At 44.7% G+C, this 17,647-nt stretch overlaps 1 protein-coding gene across 1 annotated transcript; it reads right to left on the bottom strand.

The window, feature by feature from the left end:
• Positions 1 to 6,783: 6,783 nt before the first annotated feature.
• On the bottom strand, positions 6,784 to 8,508 carry LOC120997555 (hemoglobin heart muscle subunit alpha-type-like). Its single transcript, XM_040427646.1, has 3 exons — positions 8,293 to 8,508; positions 7,203 to 7,407; positions 6,784 to 6,925 (listed from the first exon to the last, which is right to left on the bottom strand). The coding sequence occupies exons 1-3, from the start codon at positions 8,385 to 8,387 to the stop codon at positions 6,815 to 6,817; spliced, it is 411 nt and encodes a 136-aa protein (XP_040283580.1). The 5' UTR covers positions 8,388 to 8,508; the 3' UTR covers positions 6,784 to 6,814.
• Positions 8,509 to 17,647: the final 9,139 nt, after the last annotated feature.

Below are 17,647 nucleotides of genomic sequence, written 5' to 3'. Positions count from 1 at the left end.
CTACACTGTGCCCCACAATATACAGTATACCTCTACACTGTGCCCCACAATATACAGTACACCTCTACACTGTGCCACACAATATACAGTATACCTCTACACTGTGCCACACAATATACAGTATACCTCTACACTGTGCCACACAATATACAGTATACCTCTACACTGTGCCCCACAATATACAGTATACCTCTACACTGTGCCCCACAATGTACAGTATACCTCTACACTGTGCCACACAATATACAGTATACCTCTACACTGTGCCCCACAATATCCAGTACACCTCTACACTGTGCCCCACAATATACAGTACACCTCTACACTGTGCCACACAATATACAGTATACCTCTACACTGTGCCACACAATATACAGTATACCTCTACACTGTGCCACACAATATACAGTATACCTCTACACTGTGCCCCACAATATACAGTATACCTCTACACTGTGCCCCACAATATACAGTACACCTCTACACTGTGCCCCACAATATACAGTACACCTCTACACTGTGCCACACAATATACAGTATACCTCTACACTGTGCCACACAATATACAGTATACCGCTACACTGTGCCACACAATATACAGTATACCTCTACACTATGCCACACAATATACAGTACACCCAGTGGCGGATTACAATAGGGACGTTCGGGTCGGAAGCCCCGGGCCTAGCACCGCTGGGGGGCCCAACGCCGACCCGAACGCCCACATACTGCGGCGGGGCATGGGAGCGCATAGCTCCCTGTCCCGTCGCCTATCACCGCCATAGGCTTCAGGCCTAGTAGCCTTTGTCTGCGAGCAAGTGCCTGGCCCTGGACAGTGAGTATTTAGCTTTTCATTTTTTTTATTTCATGTGCCTACTTTGGGGGACATGTGGGGGATGACACACAGAGGAGGACATATTAGGGAAGAGACCTCGAGTACATGGGAGGAGGAATGTGGGGGCTGTGTGGGTCTAAATTATTATGGGGGGACTACTATGTGGGGGCAAATTGCTATGTGGGGTCAAATTATTATGGGAGGGACTACTATGTGGGGGCAAATTACTATATGGGGGCAGTGTGGTGGAAATTACTATGTGGGGGCAGTGTGGGGGCAAATTACTGTGTGGGGGCAAATTACTATGTGGGGGCAAATTACTATTTTGGGGCAGTGTGGGGGCAAATTACTATGTGGGGGCAAATTACTATGTGGGGCAGTGTGGGGCAAATTACTGTGTGAGGGCAAATTACTATGGGGGGATTACTATGAGGGGGCAGTGTGGTGGAAATTACTATATGGGGGTGTTGCTATTGGGGAGGCACTGTAGGGGCAATTCTATTATTTTTGGGGACACTATACAGGGATTATTGCCTGGAGCACAATAGAGGGTGGTATTATTACTGGGGGCACTCTAGGGGACATTATAGCTGCTGTGGACACTATAGGGACATTTGGGGTAATTTATCAAACTGGTGTAAAGTAGAACTGGCTTAGTTGCCCATAGCAGCCAATCAGATTCCACCTTTCATATTTGACAGCTCTTTTGGAAATCCAGTTCTACTTTACACCAGTTTGATAAATGACCCGAATTATGTCTATTAGGGTCACTATATTTTCAGCAGTATAGTACCTGGGGCATTGGGGAGCAAAACGGGCACAGTATTGGGGGTGGCAGGAGGATAACACTGTGGGGACACCAGGATGGGGAGGTTGATGGAAAAATTTAGAAATCTAACGCGTCTGTGTTACAAACTGTAGAGACGAGATGTGGCTGAAAGAATTTGCCATGGCGGTCTGGGTCAAACGGAGGAGAAGAGGAAAGAGAAGGTCTACATGACAGGAGATGTCACTGGATGTAAGAGGTATGTGGTGCTGTATTCTCCTCCATGTCTTTTTCATTATAATTATATGTATTTTAAATTTGGCGACCAAATTTTTCAGTTTAGGACCCAATTTGGGGTATTTTTTTTTGTCTGAAGATGTCATATGGCCTAAGAAGAGACTGTGGTGCTCATGAAGCACCGCAGCCTCTTCATACAAAAAATAAATAAACAAAAATGGAGGGGAGGGGGGGGCCCAAGTTGGGTAGACGGCCCCGGGCCTATCATGCACTTAATCCGCCCCTGAGTATACCTCTACACTGTGCCACACAATATACAGTATACCTCTACACTGTGCCCCACAATATACAGTATACCTCTACACTGTGCCACACAATATACAGTATACCTCTACACTGTGCCCCACAACATACAGTATACCTCTACACTGTGCCCCACAACATACAGTATACCTCTACACTGTGCCCCACAACATACAGTATACCTCTACACTGTGCCCCACAATATACAGTATACCTCTACACTGTGCCCCACAATATACAGTATACCTCTACACTGTGCCCCACAATATACAGTATACCTCTACACTGTGCCCCACAATATACAGTACACCTCTACACTGTGCCCCACAATACACAGTACACCTCTACACTGTGCCCCACAATACACAGTACACCTCTACACTGTGCCCCACAATACACAGTACACCTCTACACTGTGCCCCACAATACACAGTACACCTCTACACTGTGCCACACAATACACAGTATACCTCTACACTGTGCCCCACAATATACAGTATACCTCTATACTGTGCACACAATATACAGTAAACCTCTACACTGTGCCACACAATACACTGCTACACCTCTACACTGTGCCACACAATATACAGTATACCGCTACACTGTGCCACACAATATACAGTATACCGCCACACTGTGCCACACAATATACAGTATACCGCCACACTGTGCCACACAATATACAGTATACCGCCACACTGTGCCACACAATATACAGTATACCGCTACACTGTGCCACACAATATACAGTATACCGCTACACTGTGCCACACAATATACAGTATACCGCTACACTGTGCCACACAATATACAGTATACCGCTACACTGTGCCACACAATATACAGTATACCGCTACACTGTGCCACACAATATACAGTATACCGCTACACTGTGCCACACAATATACAGTATACCTCTACACTGTGCCCCACAATATACAGTATACCTCTACACTCTGCCGCACAATATACAGTATACTGCTACATTGTGCCACACAATATACAGTATACCGCTACACTGTGCCACACAATATACAGTATACCTCTACACTGTGTAGTCTGCTCTATAAGCAACATTGTTTAAAGTGCAATATAAATTTCATGAAATATGAAAACGCACATGAAACCGCCGGCACAGCCAAAAAGAGGTTAGTGTATGGATACTTTGCATACCTTTATAGATTTTGTTCTTGCCTTTATGTCACTAAACAAAAAAAAACGTTATGGGGGCCCACTGTGTAATAGGTGTGGCTGGGGGTGCGCTGCCCTGAGTGTTCATGCCTGCACCTTCTTTGACACACACACATCCCGTATGCGCTGTGAATGGGGATTGCGGTGCATGCACAGTCTCAGGTTACTACAGACTCCACATTTGCGTACCGCAATCCCCATTCACGGCACATGCGCAGGATCTCAACAAGTCGCTGTCAAGTGCATGAGCCGTTGGTGTCAACCAAAGGAGCGGGCGTGACTTCACATGGGAGAGGTGTTACGGTCTGGAGGGCACAGAGGACCCCCTTTTCTATGAAAAAGGCCCATTAAAATCTTCAGCACCAGGCCCATGATGCTCTTTATCCGGCCCTGACCTTGCATCATATAGCAAGTATGGTTACTTTCACACCGTCGCCGGAACTGCCTGCTGGATCTGGCAAAACATATGCCAACTGATGGCGTTTGTAAGACCAATCAGGATCGTGATCAGTCAGAAAAATGCATTGAAATGCCGGATCCATCTTTCCGGTGTCAGTCGGCAAAACGGATCCGGCATTTATTTTTTTCAACTTTTTTTCAGTCTGAGCATGCGCAGACTGGAAGGACGAATCCGGCACTAATACATTACAAAAAAATGCTGGATCCGGCATTCAGGCTAGTCTTCAGTTTTTTCGCCGGAGATAAAACAGTAGCATGCTGAGGTTTTCTCTTTTGCCTGATCAGTCAAAATGACTGAACTGAAGACATCCTGATGCATCCTGAACGGATTGCTCTCCATTCAGAATGCATGGGGATATAACTGATCAGTTCTTTTCCTGTATAGAAACCCTAGGACGGAACTCGGTGCCGGAAAAGAAAAACACAAGTGTGAAGGTACCCCCAGCCTGCCTGTATCACACAGGCACATCGCTATGAGATGCAGCAGGCAGGCGCTAGAAATGAGTCTGCGGCCAGCATTGGTTCCCTGGCACTGCAGCGCGGGGAGCCGATGCATAAAAGATTCAGGTCTCATTTGAAGTTTTCCGTAGGAAAGGGGATGGAAAAACAAACAAAAAACCGCCAGCTCTTCAGCAAGACACAATATAACTGCCATAGACATGAAAAAACAAGCACAAAATGAAAAAATAAATAAATTATACTTGGGTGTCCAACATTGCATAATTCTCCTAGACTTTCAGCCAACGTGGAGCTGGAGTTTTTTTCTTCAAAAAATAAAAAAAGCTAATTTATGAAAAAAACCTGTGTGGGTAGGAGGAGTGGAGAATATACTGGCAGTCCTCACACTGATGCTCCCTGGGGCCGGGCAGTGACAGGAGGGCGCACCCTGATGTGGAGGCTCCTGTCTGATGGTAGTTGTGCAGGGCCCCAATACAAAGCAGCGGTACACTGCAAAACTGGGGTTAAAATATATTTTTGTATAGTAAATGCAAAAAGACATAACTACTGTGAAGGGGCCACAAGGAAGACATAACTACTGTGAGGGCCACAATGTGGGCATTAGTTCTGTATGGTAGCACTAATAGGAAATGTCCCACATTACCCTGTTTTACATTAGGATTAGGCTTTAGCGAATCAACCTTTAGATCAGAGATCATTAAAATGTATGGGCTCCACGGAGCCAAACTTTATCTCGCTAAAAGTTGCGTGAGACGTTGGTGAATTTCTACTGTATTCATATCTGTGTATTTAAAAACTGCTGTAAAGCCTAGCTACACCTCTGCAAAAGTGCCGAATGGGAGCTGAAGTACAGTATCAAAACGCAGGTCCAAACAATTCACAGTGCAAATTATCCCCAGTAGCAATGTATGGATATCAGCAATGATGGAGGTAGTAGTACTCCTCTCCATCTTTCCAAAGTCTCTCTGCAGAATCTACGGATGGAAATAAGACTCTCGCAAACATGGCACTAATTCCCAGCTAAGGGGGTACCGGATTAAGATACAGCTGGCCAGGAGCATGCCCAAGCGTAAAGGGGGTACCAGCTATGTCCCCCCTCACTGCAGTAAAGTCTTTATCAGCCTTAAAGGGGTATTCCAGTTACAGAAATTTCTCTTATGTACAGGACTACTCTGTTACATCCAGTGTTCCCATGTAAAGAAAAGAAAGGAGCAGTGGTGTACATTTCCAACCAGCTGCTCCATCCTATTCAGGTGGCTCCACAGAGTATCGAGTCCCCAGTCTCATGACCAGTGGGGGTCCCAGTAGTAGAACCCTCACAAACACATTCATTTTCCTCTATACTGTGGATACAGAATAGCTTTCTCTTTCTGGAATAAACCTTTTAACCGTGAATACCTTACTGACTCCAGCATCCAGCCATGCAAATTTTAACCCTTCTAGCTCTTGCTCTCTGGAGCACTGTGAAGTAGAGATGGCTTTATTGATACCAATATCTCAGAGATAGTTCCAAACCTCAGAATTCCTACCGATGTTGGAGTATACCAGTTATTCTCTGGGTCCAAGCACTATGTTAATTATGTATTTCATTAAAAACCTAAATATATATATAGACCCTAGTGGGAAGAGTTGTCTCCAAATGGGCTTTTTAATCCTGGACCTTTGAGGCCCATTATTGCATCAGAGCCTGGGCACACAGGAGGATCCTCTGGTGGGCCAATCTGACACTGAGGACTTGGCTTCAGATGTGAGCACATGTACTTCCTCAGCTAACAATAGAGACACTAAGACTAGGGGCAGGCCTACATCTAACTCACAACCTCCTATGGTGCAGAGTCAGGACTCTTAACCCTGACATAGCCATACAAAACTATGTGGGCTTTAATACATCAGAACATTAAAGAATTTGTACTGCAAATCGGGCCTACAAATCAGTTTTATGAAGCGCCCCCACAGGACATCCAGAAAGCCTTTGAACTGGATTGGAGACCCCAACCTCCTGTAGGTTCTAAGTCACATTCAGACACAACCCATGGTGCTGCACCGTAAAGAATTAGACAGGGAAACCCAAAAAGATCTGATACTGGCCAGATGATAGATGAAGATTAAGAATGAGGAATTAATGATATACAGGACCAGACAACCCCATTTAGGTCTTCTACGCCTCTTACACCCTGTGACCTCATTCCTTCCTCCCCGGCTCCATAGTCTATTGCAGGCATGCTCAACCTGTAACCCTCCAGCTGTTGCAAAAGTACAACTCCCAGAATGTCCAAACAGCCTACAGAAGGGCATTGTGGGAGTTGTAGTTCTGCAACAGCTGGAAGGCCGCAGGTTAAGCATCCCTGGTCTATTGGATTCTGTGATGTAGACGCCATTATTAACCAAATTCACAGTTACAGAAGCTCAGACTAAAAATACCAGGAGACGGGAAATACAAGTATAATATTTATTAGCCATCAGGAGAAGAGATCCCGGGTCATGGAGCAGTCATCAGTATCATGGAGGTCAGACGCTGGTTACTGGAGACACATGGACATAGATCTGAGAAGAATCCTCCGTCAGCTGGAGATCAGGGCAACGGCAACCTCATTGAGGAACTTGTCACAGGCCGACTTGTCCACATCTGGGAAATGCTTGACGATGACCTCCAGGAGACAACCACACAGCAGCTGGGGGTGGAGGATGGGAGTCAGTGCACCCAACTCTTATAAGGGCTCATGCACACAGCCGTATAATTGCAGATCAAATATGGAGATTAAAGATTTGGTATTGATATTACCTAGATGTAATTTTGTCCAGAAATGGCACCACTCGTCCATGGGTTCTGTAGCGCAACACCATTGACAGTGATTGTGGAGGAACTGCAGTACCAGATACAGCCATGGACAAGAGTGGCGCCATTTTTAGCAGACTTTCTAACCACTACTGGACAGATCTGCTCCTCACCTTGATGGTGTCCACACTGAGCTTCAGCTTGTTGGTGTGCATCTCCCGCAGTGTGGCCAAGTTCTCCTGCAGATTTCCATAGTGGCTGAGGGCATCATTAATGGCGTGGATGATCTTCCCTCCATGAGTCTTCAGATCCTGACTGCCGAGGGTCACGTCCATGTGAGTGAAGTGGGACTTGGTGTCTGGATGGTGCTGGAAGAGACTGAGGAAAGGGGAGCATCCAGTGTTAGAGGAGAACAGTGTCCTTACACCATGTACCAAGGAAATCCTAGATGGACAGAAACTGGGGGGGGGAAATAGGGCACGGACACAGAGCACGTTATTCACTCAGTGTTTTACCATGTTCTGTGTTGATGCATGCTCTATTTTGTCCATGTTCACGGATCATCACCCCAATTATAGTCCAAGGGTCCATGAAATCCATGGATGCCACGAATCATTAGGAAGAGATACTATGAAAATTATTTTTCAGCTGTGCAGGGTCAGTGAAACATGGATGGCAAAAAAACAGAAACATGGACCCAACATGAATCCTTCACGGATGCGTCACTGACCACCTTCTCACGAACGTGTGAATGAGGCTTTAGGAAGACATCGCTACCTTCATGTGATAGCAGCACCTCACCGGTCTGATTGTATTGTGCTTCAGTTCCATTGAAGTGAATAAGGCTGAACTGATATCAGTCTGAGGACAGGTGCAGCACTGGGACAGAAAGCAGCCAATTTTGTAAATCCTATGCAACCCCCTGTAATTAACACTTTAATTACAGAGAGTCACTAGACATACGGGGTGTGATATATGCAGAGTATAGCGGTTTTACCACCCTCAAAAAATATGAATTGCTCATGAGAAATTCTCTTACACTTCTATGGGCAAGTAGTATTATTCCTAGCAGCACATATTCCCCTCCCCCACTGACACAAACATTCATGCTCAGCTCTGTTTCTGGACTGTAGTTTGGAAGATTCCAAACAAATCTGACACATTGTTGCATGTAGTGCAGGGGGCGGAGCACCAGGTGTAACAATGTATCAGCTCCTCCTTCCCAGCCCCTTGTAGCAGTGACTATCTGGCTCTGCCGCTCACCTCTCCATGGCTTCACATCCAATCTTCTCAGCGTCAGCGTCAATCTTCACAAACAAGGGCTCCAAAGCCGCCTTCTCAGCATCTGATAGCGCCATCCTGGGATGTGAAGCTCCAGCACAAGGGCCAATCTGCACTGAGGGGCCCCAGACTCCATCATCACCTTTATATAGGGAGGAATGGCTGCTGATCCAGCACACCTGGGGCCCTACAGGAGAGCCTGACAACCCGGCCTGGCTGACAACTCCTGGACTGGAGTGCAGACACAATCAGCTGGTGGCTCTTGTAGATTAGGGGAATGTTGACACAACAAACATTTGTTACAGATTTTTCACTGGAATTCAGAACCAAAGACGCTTTTTTTATTGATTTCAATGTTAATTCAAACATTGGTTTTAAAGTTCTGCTGTGAATTGAAAACCACCAGCTCCAGAACTCAGCGGAAAGTCTATGCAAAATATGGAACTCAGGGCAATAAAGAGAGTGTTTTTGCTCCTGGTGTTTTTTTCTTAGTTTGGATTTTTAAAATTCCTCTTGCATTTTATAAAACACAACCGGGGGAGATTGTAAAGGGAAACTGGCTTAGTTGTCCACAGCAACCAATCAGATTCCACCTTTCATTTTTCACAGTTTCTTTGACATAAAAAGCAATTACAATATGCAAAAAAAATAAAAAATTCTGGCATATTTTTTGTGGGAAAAAATGTGTGTGAGGAGGAGACCTCGGGGTGGAGTAACACATGGTGGAATTTACCCCACAGACAAATCTGCCATAAATTCTTCTCATCTCACATGCAGATGTTTCCGTGGATTTCACCCCCTCAGAAAACCCAAAAGATGAAATCTGCAAGAATTCAGGGAGTGGTTTATCTGTGGTGTGTAGACAGCGTGCTGTCCCTCCCCAGGTGAGTAGTCCGTGTGTGTATGATCTGAGTGGTATATTGTGGCCTAATGTTTGTGTCACGGTGCTCCCAGTGGCGTGCCCAGGGGGGGCGGGAGGGGCGGCCTCGGGTGCCGCTCTCAGGGGGGTGCCAGAACAGAAGCAATGAGCACTTCCATCAATACAGATGTATGGGGGTCTGGAGGTCTAATGGGGATCTAGTCTGAGGTCTGATATTGGGGTCTGGAGGTCTAATGGGGGTCTTATATGGGGGTCTTATCTGAGGTCTGATATTGGGTCGGGGTCTTACATGGAGGTCTAATGAGGGTCTGATCTGAGGTTTAACCCCTTAAGGACTTAGGACATTAGGAAATTGCGATTGCGGCGCAGCGGGGGTTAATCACAACAGGATGTCCGCTGAAATCATTCAGCGGGCACCCTGTCACAACGCCGGGGGGGGTCGGCGATCGTGGCGGTTTGCGGGTTTTACCTTATCCGGCGGGCGGCGGTGCCATCGGGTCCCCATGCAGCTGTGGGGGGGACCCGATGGCATGGAAGGCAGCGCGATGTCTAAGGAAGGCATTGCGCTGCCTTCCGGTGACGAGTCTGTGAGATTCAGCCCCCTGGATCTCACAGGCCGGAAGCTGTATAAGTAATACACACAGTATTACTCATACAACCAATGCATTCCAATACAGAAGTATTTGACTGCATTGTAAAAGGGATTAGACCCCCAAAAGTTGAAGTCCCAAAGTGGGACAAAAAATTAAGAAAAAAAAAAATCGAAAAAATAACGTTTTTCCCCCAAAAAATTTAAAGTTTCAAGTAAAAATAAACAAAAGCGTCATTTTTCCCAAATAAAGTTAAAAAAAATTGGTAAAAAATAGGGAAAAATAAAATATACATATTAGGTATCGCCGCGTCCGTATTGACTGGCTCTATAAACATATCACATGACCTAACCCCTCAGATGAATACCGTAAAAAATAAAACATAAAAACTGTGCTAAATAAACAATTTTTTGGTCACCTTACATCACAAAAAGTACAACAGCAAGCGATCAAAAAGGTGTTTGCCCACCAAAATAGTACAAATCTAACCGTCACCTCATCCCGCAATAAATGAGCCCCTACCTGAGACAATCGCCAAAAAAATAAAAAAAATATGGCTCAGAATATGGAGACACTAAAACATAATTTTTTTTGTTTCAAAAATGATAATATTGTGTAAAACTTACATAAATAAAAAAAAGTATACATATTAGGTATCGCCGCATCCGTGACAACCTGGTCTATAAAAATATCACATGATCTAATCTGTCAGATGAATGTTGTAAATAACAAAAAATAAAAACGGTGCCAAAACAGCTATTTCTTGTTACCTTGCCTCACAAAAAGTGTAATATAGAGCAACCAAAAATCATATGTACCCTAAACTAGTACCAACAAAACTGCCAGCCTATCCCGTAGTTTCTAAAATGGGGTCACTTTTTTGGAGTTTCTACTCTAGGGGTGCATCAGGGGGGCTTCAAATGGGACATGGTGCCTTCCAAAAACCGTATGGCATTCCTTTCTTTCTGCTCCCTGGAGTGGGCCCGTACAGCGGTTTACGACCACATATGGGGTTTTTCTGTAAACTACAGAATCAGGGCCATAAATATGGAGTTCGTTTTGGCTGTTAACCCTTGCTTTGTAACTGGAAAAAAAATATTAAAATAGAATATCTGCCAAATAAGTGAAATTTTGAAATTGTATCTCTATTTTCCATTAATTCTTGTGGAACACCTAAAGGGTTAACGACGTTTGTAAAATCAGTTTTGAATACCTTGAGGGGTGTAGTTTCTTAGATGGGGTCACTTTTATGGAGTTTCTTCTCTAGGGGTGCATCAGGGGGGCTTCAAATGGCACATGGTGTCAAAAAACCAGTCCAGCAAAACCTGCTTTCCAAAAAACGTATGGCATTCCTTTCCTTCTGCGCCCTGCCGTGTGCCCGTACAGCGGTTTACGACCACATATGGGGTGTTTCTGTAAACTACAGAATCAGGGCCATAAATATTGAGTTCGGTTTGGCTGTTAACCCTTGCTTTGTAACTGGAAAAAAATTATTAAAATGGAAAATCTGGCAAAAAAGTGAAATTTTGAAATTGTATCTCTATTTTCCATTAATTCTTGTGGAACACCTAAAGGGTTAACGACGTTTGTAAAAATCAATTTTGAATACCTTGAGGGGTGTAGTTTCTATAATGGGGTCATTTTTGGGTGGTTTCTATTATGTAAGCCTCGCAAAGTGACTTCAGACCTGAACTGGTCCCTAAAAACTGGGTTTTTGAAAAGTTTGCTTCTAAACTTCTAAGCCTTGTAACATCCCCAAAAAATAAAATATCATTCCCAAAATGATCCAAACATGAAGTAGACATATGGGGAATGTAAAGTAATAACTATTTTTGGAGGTATTACTATGTATTATAAAAGTAGAGAAATTGAAACTTGGAAATTTGCAATCTTTTACAAATTTTTGGTAAATTTGGTATTTTTTTATAAATAAAAATGAATTTTTTTACTTCATTTTACCAGTGTCATGAAGTACAATTTGTGACGAAAAAACTATCTCAGAATGGCCTGGATAAGTCAAAGCGTTTTAAAGTTATCAGCACTTAAAGTAACACTGGTCAGATTTGCAAAAAATGGCCAAGTCCTTAAGGTGAAATAGGGCTGAGTCCTTAAGGGGTTAAAACTGCCGGCTCTCAGGGGGGTGCCAGAACAAAAGCAATGAGCGCTTCCATCAATACAGATGGAAGCGCTCATTGCTTTTCCCTTTATAAAATGCAATGCATCATATAAAGGGAATACTAGTGAGCGCTTCCATAATGGGTGCTGTGAGCACTGAACAGTACTTACCTTTCCTCCTGCTCGCTCTTCTCAGGGCCCGTGCTGCTGTGTCCTGGCTGCCTGCAGCGTCAGGACGTACAGAGCGCACTCTGACCTGACGCTGCAGGAGGTCAGGTGACTGAAGCGCGGGGCCTGAGAAGAGAAGACAGCCAGGACAGGGAGAGTGACGACAGGAGACTTTTTTATTTTACAGTCTGATCTGGGTCTGATATGGAGGTCTAATGGGGGGTATGGAGAGGTCTAATTGGGGGTCTGAAGGTCTGACTGGGGCGGACTGGAGGTCTGACTTTGGGGGGGGCTTCAGGAGGTCTGACTGGGGCGTCTGGAGTGGTCTAATGGGGGGGTCTGTGCAATGAGCAGGATATGGGGTAACGCTGACGCCACTTATGCAGTGGACCAGGATACGGGTGGATAATAGTCTGTAGTTTGTTTGTGACGCCAATTGCAGCGTGCGCAGGGTACTACCCCAGGGCCCTTCCAAGGTGTTATAACACACGTCCCAGGTTAGGAATGCCAGAGTGGTGTAATGGCCTATAATGTCTCTATAGGGTGGTGATAATTGTGTTAACGGTGTCTCCTACCTGGGTACGGCTGGACTGCTGGCTCACTTGCATTGGTATTTTGCAGCAGAAATGATGTCCAGACCTTTAGGTGAAGTTCAAACGTTTCTTTACTGAAGATAACTTGTATCCAAGCAGTATACAGCTTTGGTCTCTGTTCCCAGCAGGTTTTGGCAATCATTGGCAGGAATAAATCTTCTGCACTTTAAGTGTGAGCTTGCAGGATAAGTCGCTTTGTGAGGGGACAGACTAGCTGAGGAGGAATGGCTTCTCCTAGGTCTCTGGACTTATCTCTCAGATAGATTCTCAGGGGATTCTTTCTTTCTGGAGATTGTCTGCAGTTTTCTGCCTTCTTCTCATCCAGCTGAGGCTGAAGGGGCTGAGTCTGGGAATGTGATAAAGTCTCAGCCGAGACAAGATCCTTGCTGTCTTCCCTATTCAGGGGATCTCCTACACACTATCACACAGCCTTCCCCTAGCAGGGGGGAGACTACACTGACTCTAACTTCCTTCTCCACCCTTGCTGCAGGATGTGGGAACAGTCCACACCTCCACAGATGGGAAGCTAAGCTGTAATAATCCATTCCAGCCTAGATACACTAACTAAACTGAGACTAGTTCCTTGCCAATAGAGTGGCTGCCACCTGCTGGTAAACCTGGAAAATTACAAAAAACAATTACATTTAACATGGTTTTACATGCACATTTGTGGAGACATAATATAAATTACATCAGATGACAATGTACAGGCTCTTAGAAGACAGTAGCAGGGTAGAGGCATGTAGTAACACAACTCTGGGGTGTTACATCTGGAGGTCTGATTGGGGGACTGGAGGTCTAATGAGGGTTTGGTTGGGGGGTCTGGAGGTCTGACTAAGGGGTCTGGAGGTCTAATGGGGGTCTGATTGGGGGTCTCGAGGTCTGACTCTGACTGGGGGGTCTGAAGGTCTTATGGGGGTCAGATATGGGGGTCTGGAGGTCTAATGGGGGTCTGGAGGTCTAATGAGGGTCTGGTCTGAGGTCTTATATGGGGGTCTGGTCTGAGGTCTGATATGAGGGTCTGGTCTGAGGTCTGATTAGGGGTCTGGAGGTCTGATTAGGGGTCTGGAGGGCTGACTGGGGTCTGGAGGTCAAATGGGGGTCTGATTGGGGGTCTGGAGGTCTGACTGGGGGTCTGGAGGTCTGACTGGGGGTCAGATATGGGGGTTTGGAGGTCTAATGGGGGTCTGGAGGTCTAATGGGGGTCTAGTCTGATGTCTGATATAGGGGTCTGGTCTGAGGTCTGATATGTGGGTCTGGAGGTCTGATATGGGGGTCTTATATGGGGTCTTATTTGAGGTCTGATATTCGGTCGGGGTCTTAAATGGAGGTCTAATGGGGGTCTGATCTGAGGTTTAAAACTGGGGTCTTATATGGTGTCTGACATAGAGGTCTAAAGGGGGTTTGGTCTGAGATGGGGGGGATCTTATTTAGGGTTTGATATGGGGGTCTGATCTGAAAGGAAGGGGGGATTTTTTTGTACTAGCGCACAATATAAGGGGGTGTGTGGTACCAGTATTTTCATGTTTCTGCAGGAAAATATTGAGGAGCACAGTGAACACAGTATTGGGGTGGCAGGATGGGGTGTTGAGAAGGTGGGAGGATGATGGAAAAGTAGGAAAGTAAGGCTACTTTCACACTAGCGTTCTGGGCTCCGCTTGTGAGCTCCGTTTGAAGGGGCTCACAAGCGGCCCTGAACGCATCCGTTCTGCCCCAATGCATTCTGAGTGGACGCGGATCCGCTCAGAATGCATCAGTCTGGCAGTGTTCAGCCTCCGCTCCGCTCAGCAAGTGGACACCTGAACGCTGCTTGCAGCGTTCGGGTGTCCGCCTGGCTGTGCGGAGGCAAGCGGATCCGTCCAGACTTACAATGTAAGTCAATTGGGACGGATCCGTTTGAAGATGACACTATATGGCTCAATTTTCAAACGGATCCGTCCCCCATTGACTTTCAATGTAAAGTCTGGACGGATCCATCTGAAGCTACTTTCACATCAAATTTTTTCTACAATATAATGCAGACGGATCCGTTCTGAACGGATCCCAAGTCTGCATTATATGAGCGGATCCGTCTGGGCAGACATCAGACGGACACGCTCTGAACGGTAGTGTGAAAGTAGCCTAAGATGTCTGTTTGTTAAACTCTGCAGAGACGAGGCGCAGCTGAAAGAAGTCTCCATGGTGGTCTGTTCTAACAGGAGAAGAAGAGGAAAGAGAATATCTACATCTGAGAAGAGAAGTCACTGGATGTAAGAGGTATGTGGCACTGTATTACCCTGTAGCGCTGTATGTAATGTTTTCCAAGTATGTCTTTAAAGGGGTTGTCAGATTTTTATTTTTGTATGAGCGCTGCCTTCTCTGCTCTGTTTATCTGCTCATCACTGCGAATGCTACGGCGAGCAGGTTAATTACAGAATAGAGAAATCAGCTCTCATTTGAGCGCTGCCCTCTCTTCAAACAGCTGGGTGCTGAAGGAACAGAGGGTATTACTACTATGGAGGGGGCATAGAGGGCATTACTAATGTGAAGGGGATCAATGGGCATTTTTACTATGGAGGGGGCACAGATCCAGAGGGCATTACTACAATGAAGGGGGCACAGTGGGCATTATTACTGTGAAGGGGGCACAATGGGGATTTCTACTATAGAGGGGGCACAGAGGGCATTACTATAACAGTGGGCATTATTACTATTAAGGGGGCACAATGGGGATTATTACTTTGAAGGGGACACAATGGGGAAAGGGGCACAGAGGGGCATAACTACTGTGAGAGGGCACAATGTGGGCATAACTACTGTGAGGGGGCACACATCTGTACTGTGAAGGTTGTACAATGAGGGCAATACTACTGTGATGGGGTACAATTTTTTTAAAGTATTGGGGGGGGTTCCAGAGAAAACACCCTGAGCACGCCACTGGGTGCTCCTACCTTCAGGCTGTCGCTTCCTAGGGGTCAGTCTCTGTTGCAGAGTTTGAGTTGGAGCAAGGAACAAAATGAATTCCAGACTTTGTGAAATTTAACGTTTCTTTACTTAAAATAGACTTGCAGGAACAGAACGGTGCTTGATATTTCTCTTTCTTGGTTCCAGCAGTATGTACGGTTCTGGCACTTGGCTTTGACTGTTTATTCTGTAATGCTATCTTTAGCTTTAAGTGTTGGCTACTGTCTCAAACAGTGTGGAATGTCTTGGATCCATTTTCCCCCTCTAAGATACAAAGTCCTATAAATATCAGGAGTGGGCTGCTCCATGAGCTGCTTTTCCAAAGCTCCTCTTAGCCGGAGGGGGAAACGTTTCCCTCACTGCACCTTGTTTGGTCTTTTTGGACTCTCACTCAATTCCACTAACTTCCTGAAAACATCTCCCACTTCTACCCAAAGGGGACAGAATGAAATGGTTAGTTCTGTTCTTTCTAAAGGAATCTACCAGAACATATGGCACCTGCTGGAAAACCAGGCACACCACATGTAAAAACAGTTGCATAACAATATTAACCCCTTTAGCTCCGGGACAGTTTTCACCTTCCTGCCCAGGGCATTTTTTTTGAAAATCTGACATGTGTCTCTTTATGTGGTTATAATTCTGGAACGCTTTTACTTATCCAAACCATTCTGAGACTGTTTTCTCGTGACACATTGTACTTCATGCAAATATATTTAGCCTTTATTTATAAGACAAAAATTTAAATTTTCCAAAAATTTGGGGAAAAAAATCACAATTTACAAAACTTGGATTTATTTGCTTTTAAGGCAGATAGGGATACCTCATGAATTAGTTATTACTCTACATTTCCTATATGTCTACTTTATGTTGGCATTATTTTGTAAACGTCATTTAATTTTTTTAAAGATGTTAGATGGCTTAAAAATTTTAGAAGCAATTTTTATTTTAATTTTTAATCACTCGATATTACGCTATTTGTGAGGCAAGGTTACCAAAATATGTCTGTTCTGGCACAGTTTTAATTTTTGTTTTTTACAATGTTCACCTGACAGGGTAGTCTATGTAATATTTATATAGAGCAGGTCGTTACGGATACTGCGATACCAAACATGTAAAAATGTTTTATTTGTTTCAGTTTTACACAATAAAAGCATTTTTGAAAAAAAAAATATGTTTTTGTGTCAACATTTTCAGAGAACCTTTATTTTATTTTTTTTATGACGATCGCCTTGTGTGGAGGTTTGCTTTTTGCGAGATGAGATGTTTTATCATTTTGGGGTAGATATGACTTTTTGATCACTTAATATTGTGCTTTTTATGAGGGGACGTAACCAAACAATTTCTGTTTTGGTACCATTTTTTTTTTACAGCGTTCACCTGCTGGATGTAATGCACATGGCAATACCTAATATGTCTATTTTTATTTATTTTTCATTTTTTACATTGAAAATGGCTTGCTGATGGGAAAGGTTTTTTTTTTTTACTTGAATCTTTTATTTTAAATTTATATAACACATTTTTTTTATGTTTTTTTCACTTTTTATACTTGTCCCAGTATTGGACCTCAACTTTTAGCAGTCTGATCCAGGGGCGTTGCTAGGTTAAAACATTCGGGGCCTAGGCTCCTAATGTTTTGTCCCAGGCCACGAATGTCCTGCCTGCCAGATAGATACAACTGTAAGTCCTCAGGACGGCAATACAATTGAAAATAATGTACTGGAAGAGCTGAAGGACCTGTGATGACATCACAGTCACGTGATCAGTGCTAAAGGCAGAGGTTGAGGACCTGTGATGATGTCCCCATCATGTGACCAGTGCAGGATAGGATCGCGCTCAGCAGTGAAGAGAAGTCCTGGGGAAGAAGCTGTGGTGAGGTCTGCTACATGAAGAGAGGTAAGTGAAGGGAGAGGCAGAGCAATGCTGGGAGTTGTGGTTATTTAACTGGGACTGTATGTTGGAGGGTGCTGAGGGAGGGAGTGATGTTATATACATGGGACTAAATGTTGATAGCGGCTGTGGGAGGGAGTGATGTTATTTACATGGGACTG

The sequence above is a fragment of the Bufo bufo genome, chromosome 4 (assembly GCF_905171765.1).
Source record: "Bufo bufo chromosome 4, aBufBuf1.1, whole genome shotgun sequence".
NCBI lineage: Eukaryota > Metazoa > Chordata > Amphibia > Anura > Bufonidae > Bufo > Bufo bufo.
The sequence above is the reverse complement of the archived record's forward strand: the minus strand, read 5'-3'. Positions and strand labels throughout refer to the sequence as shown.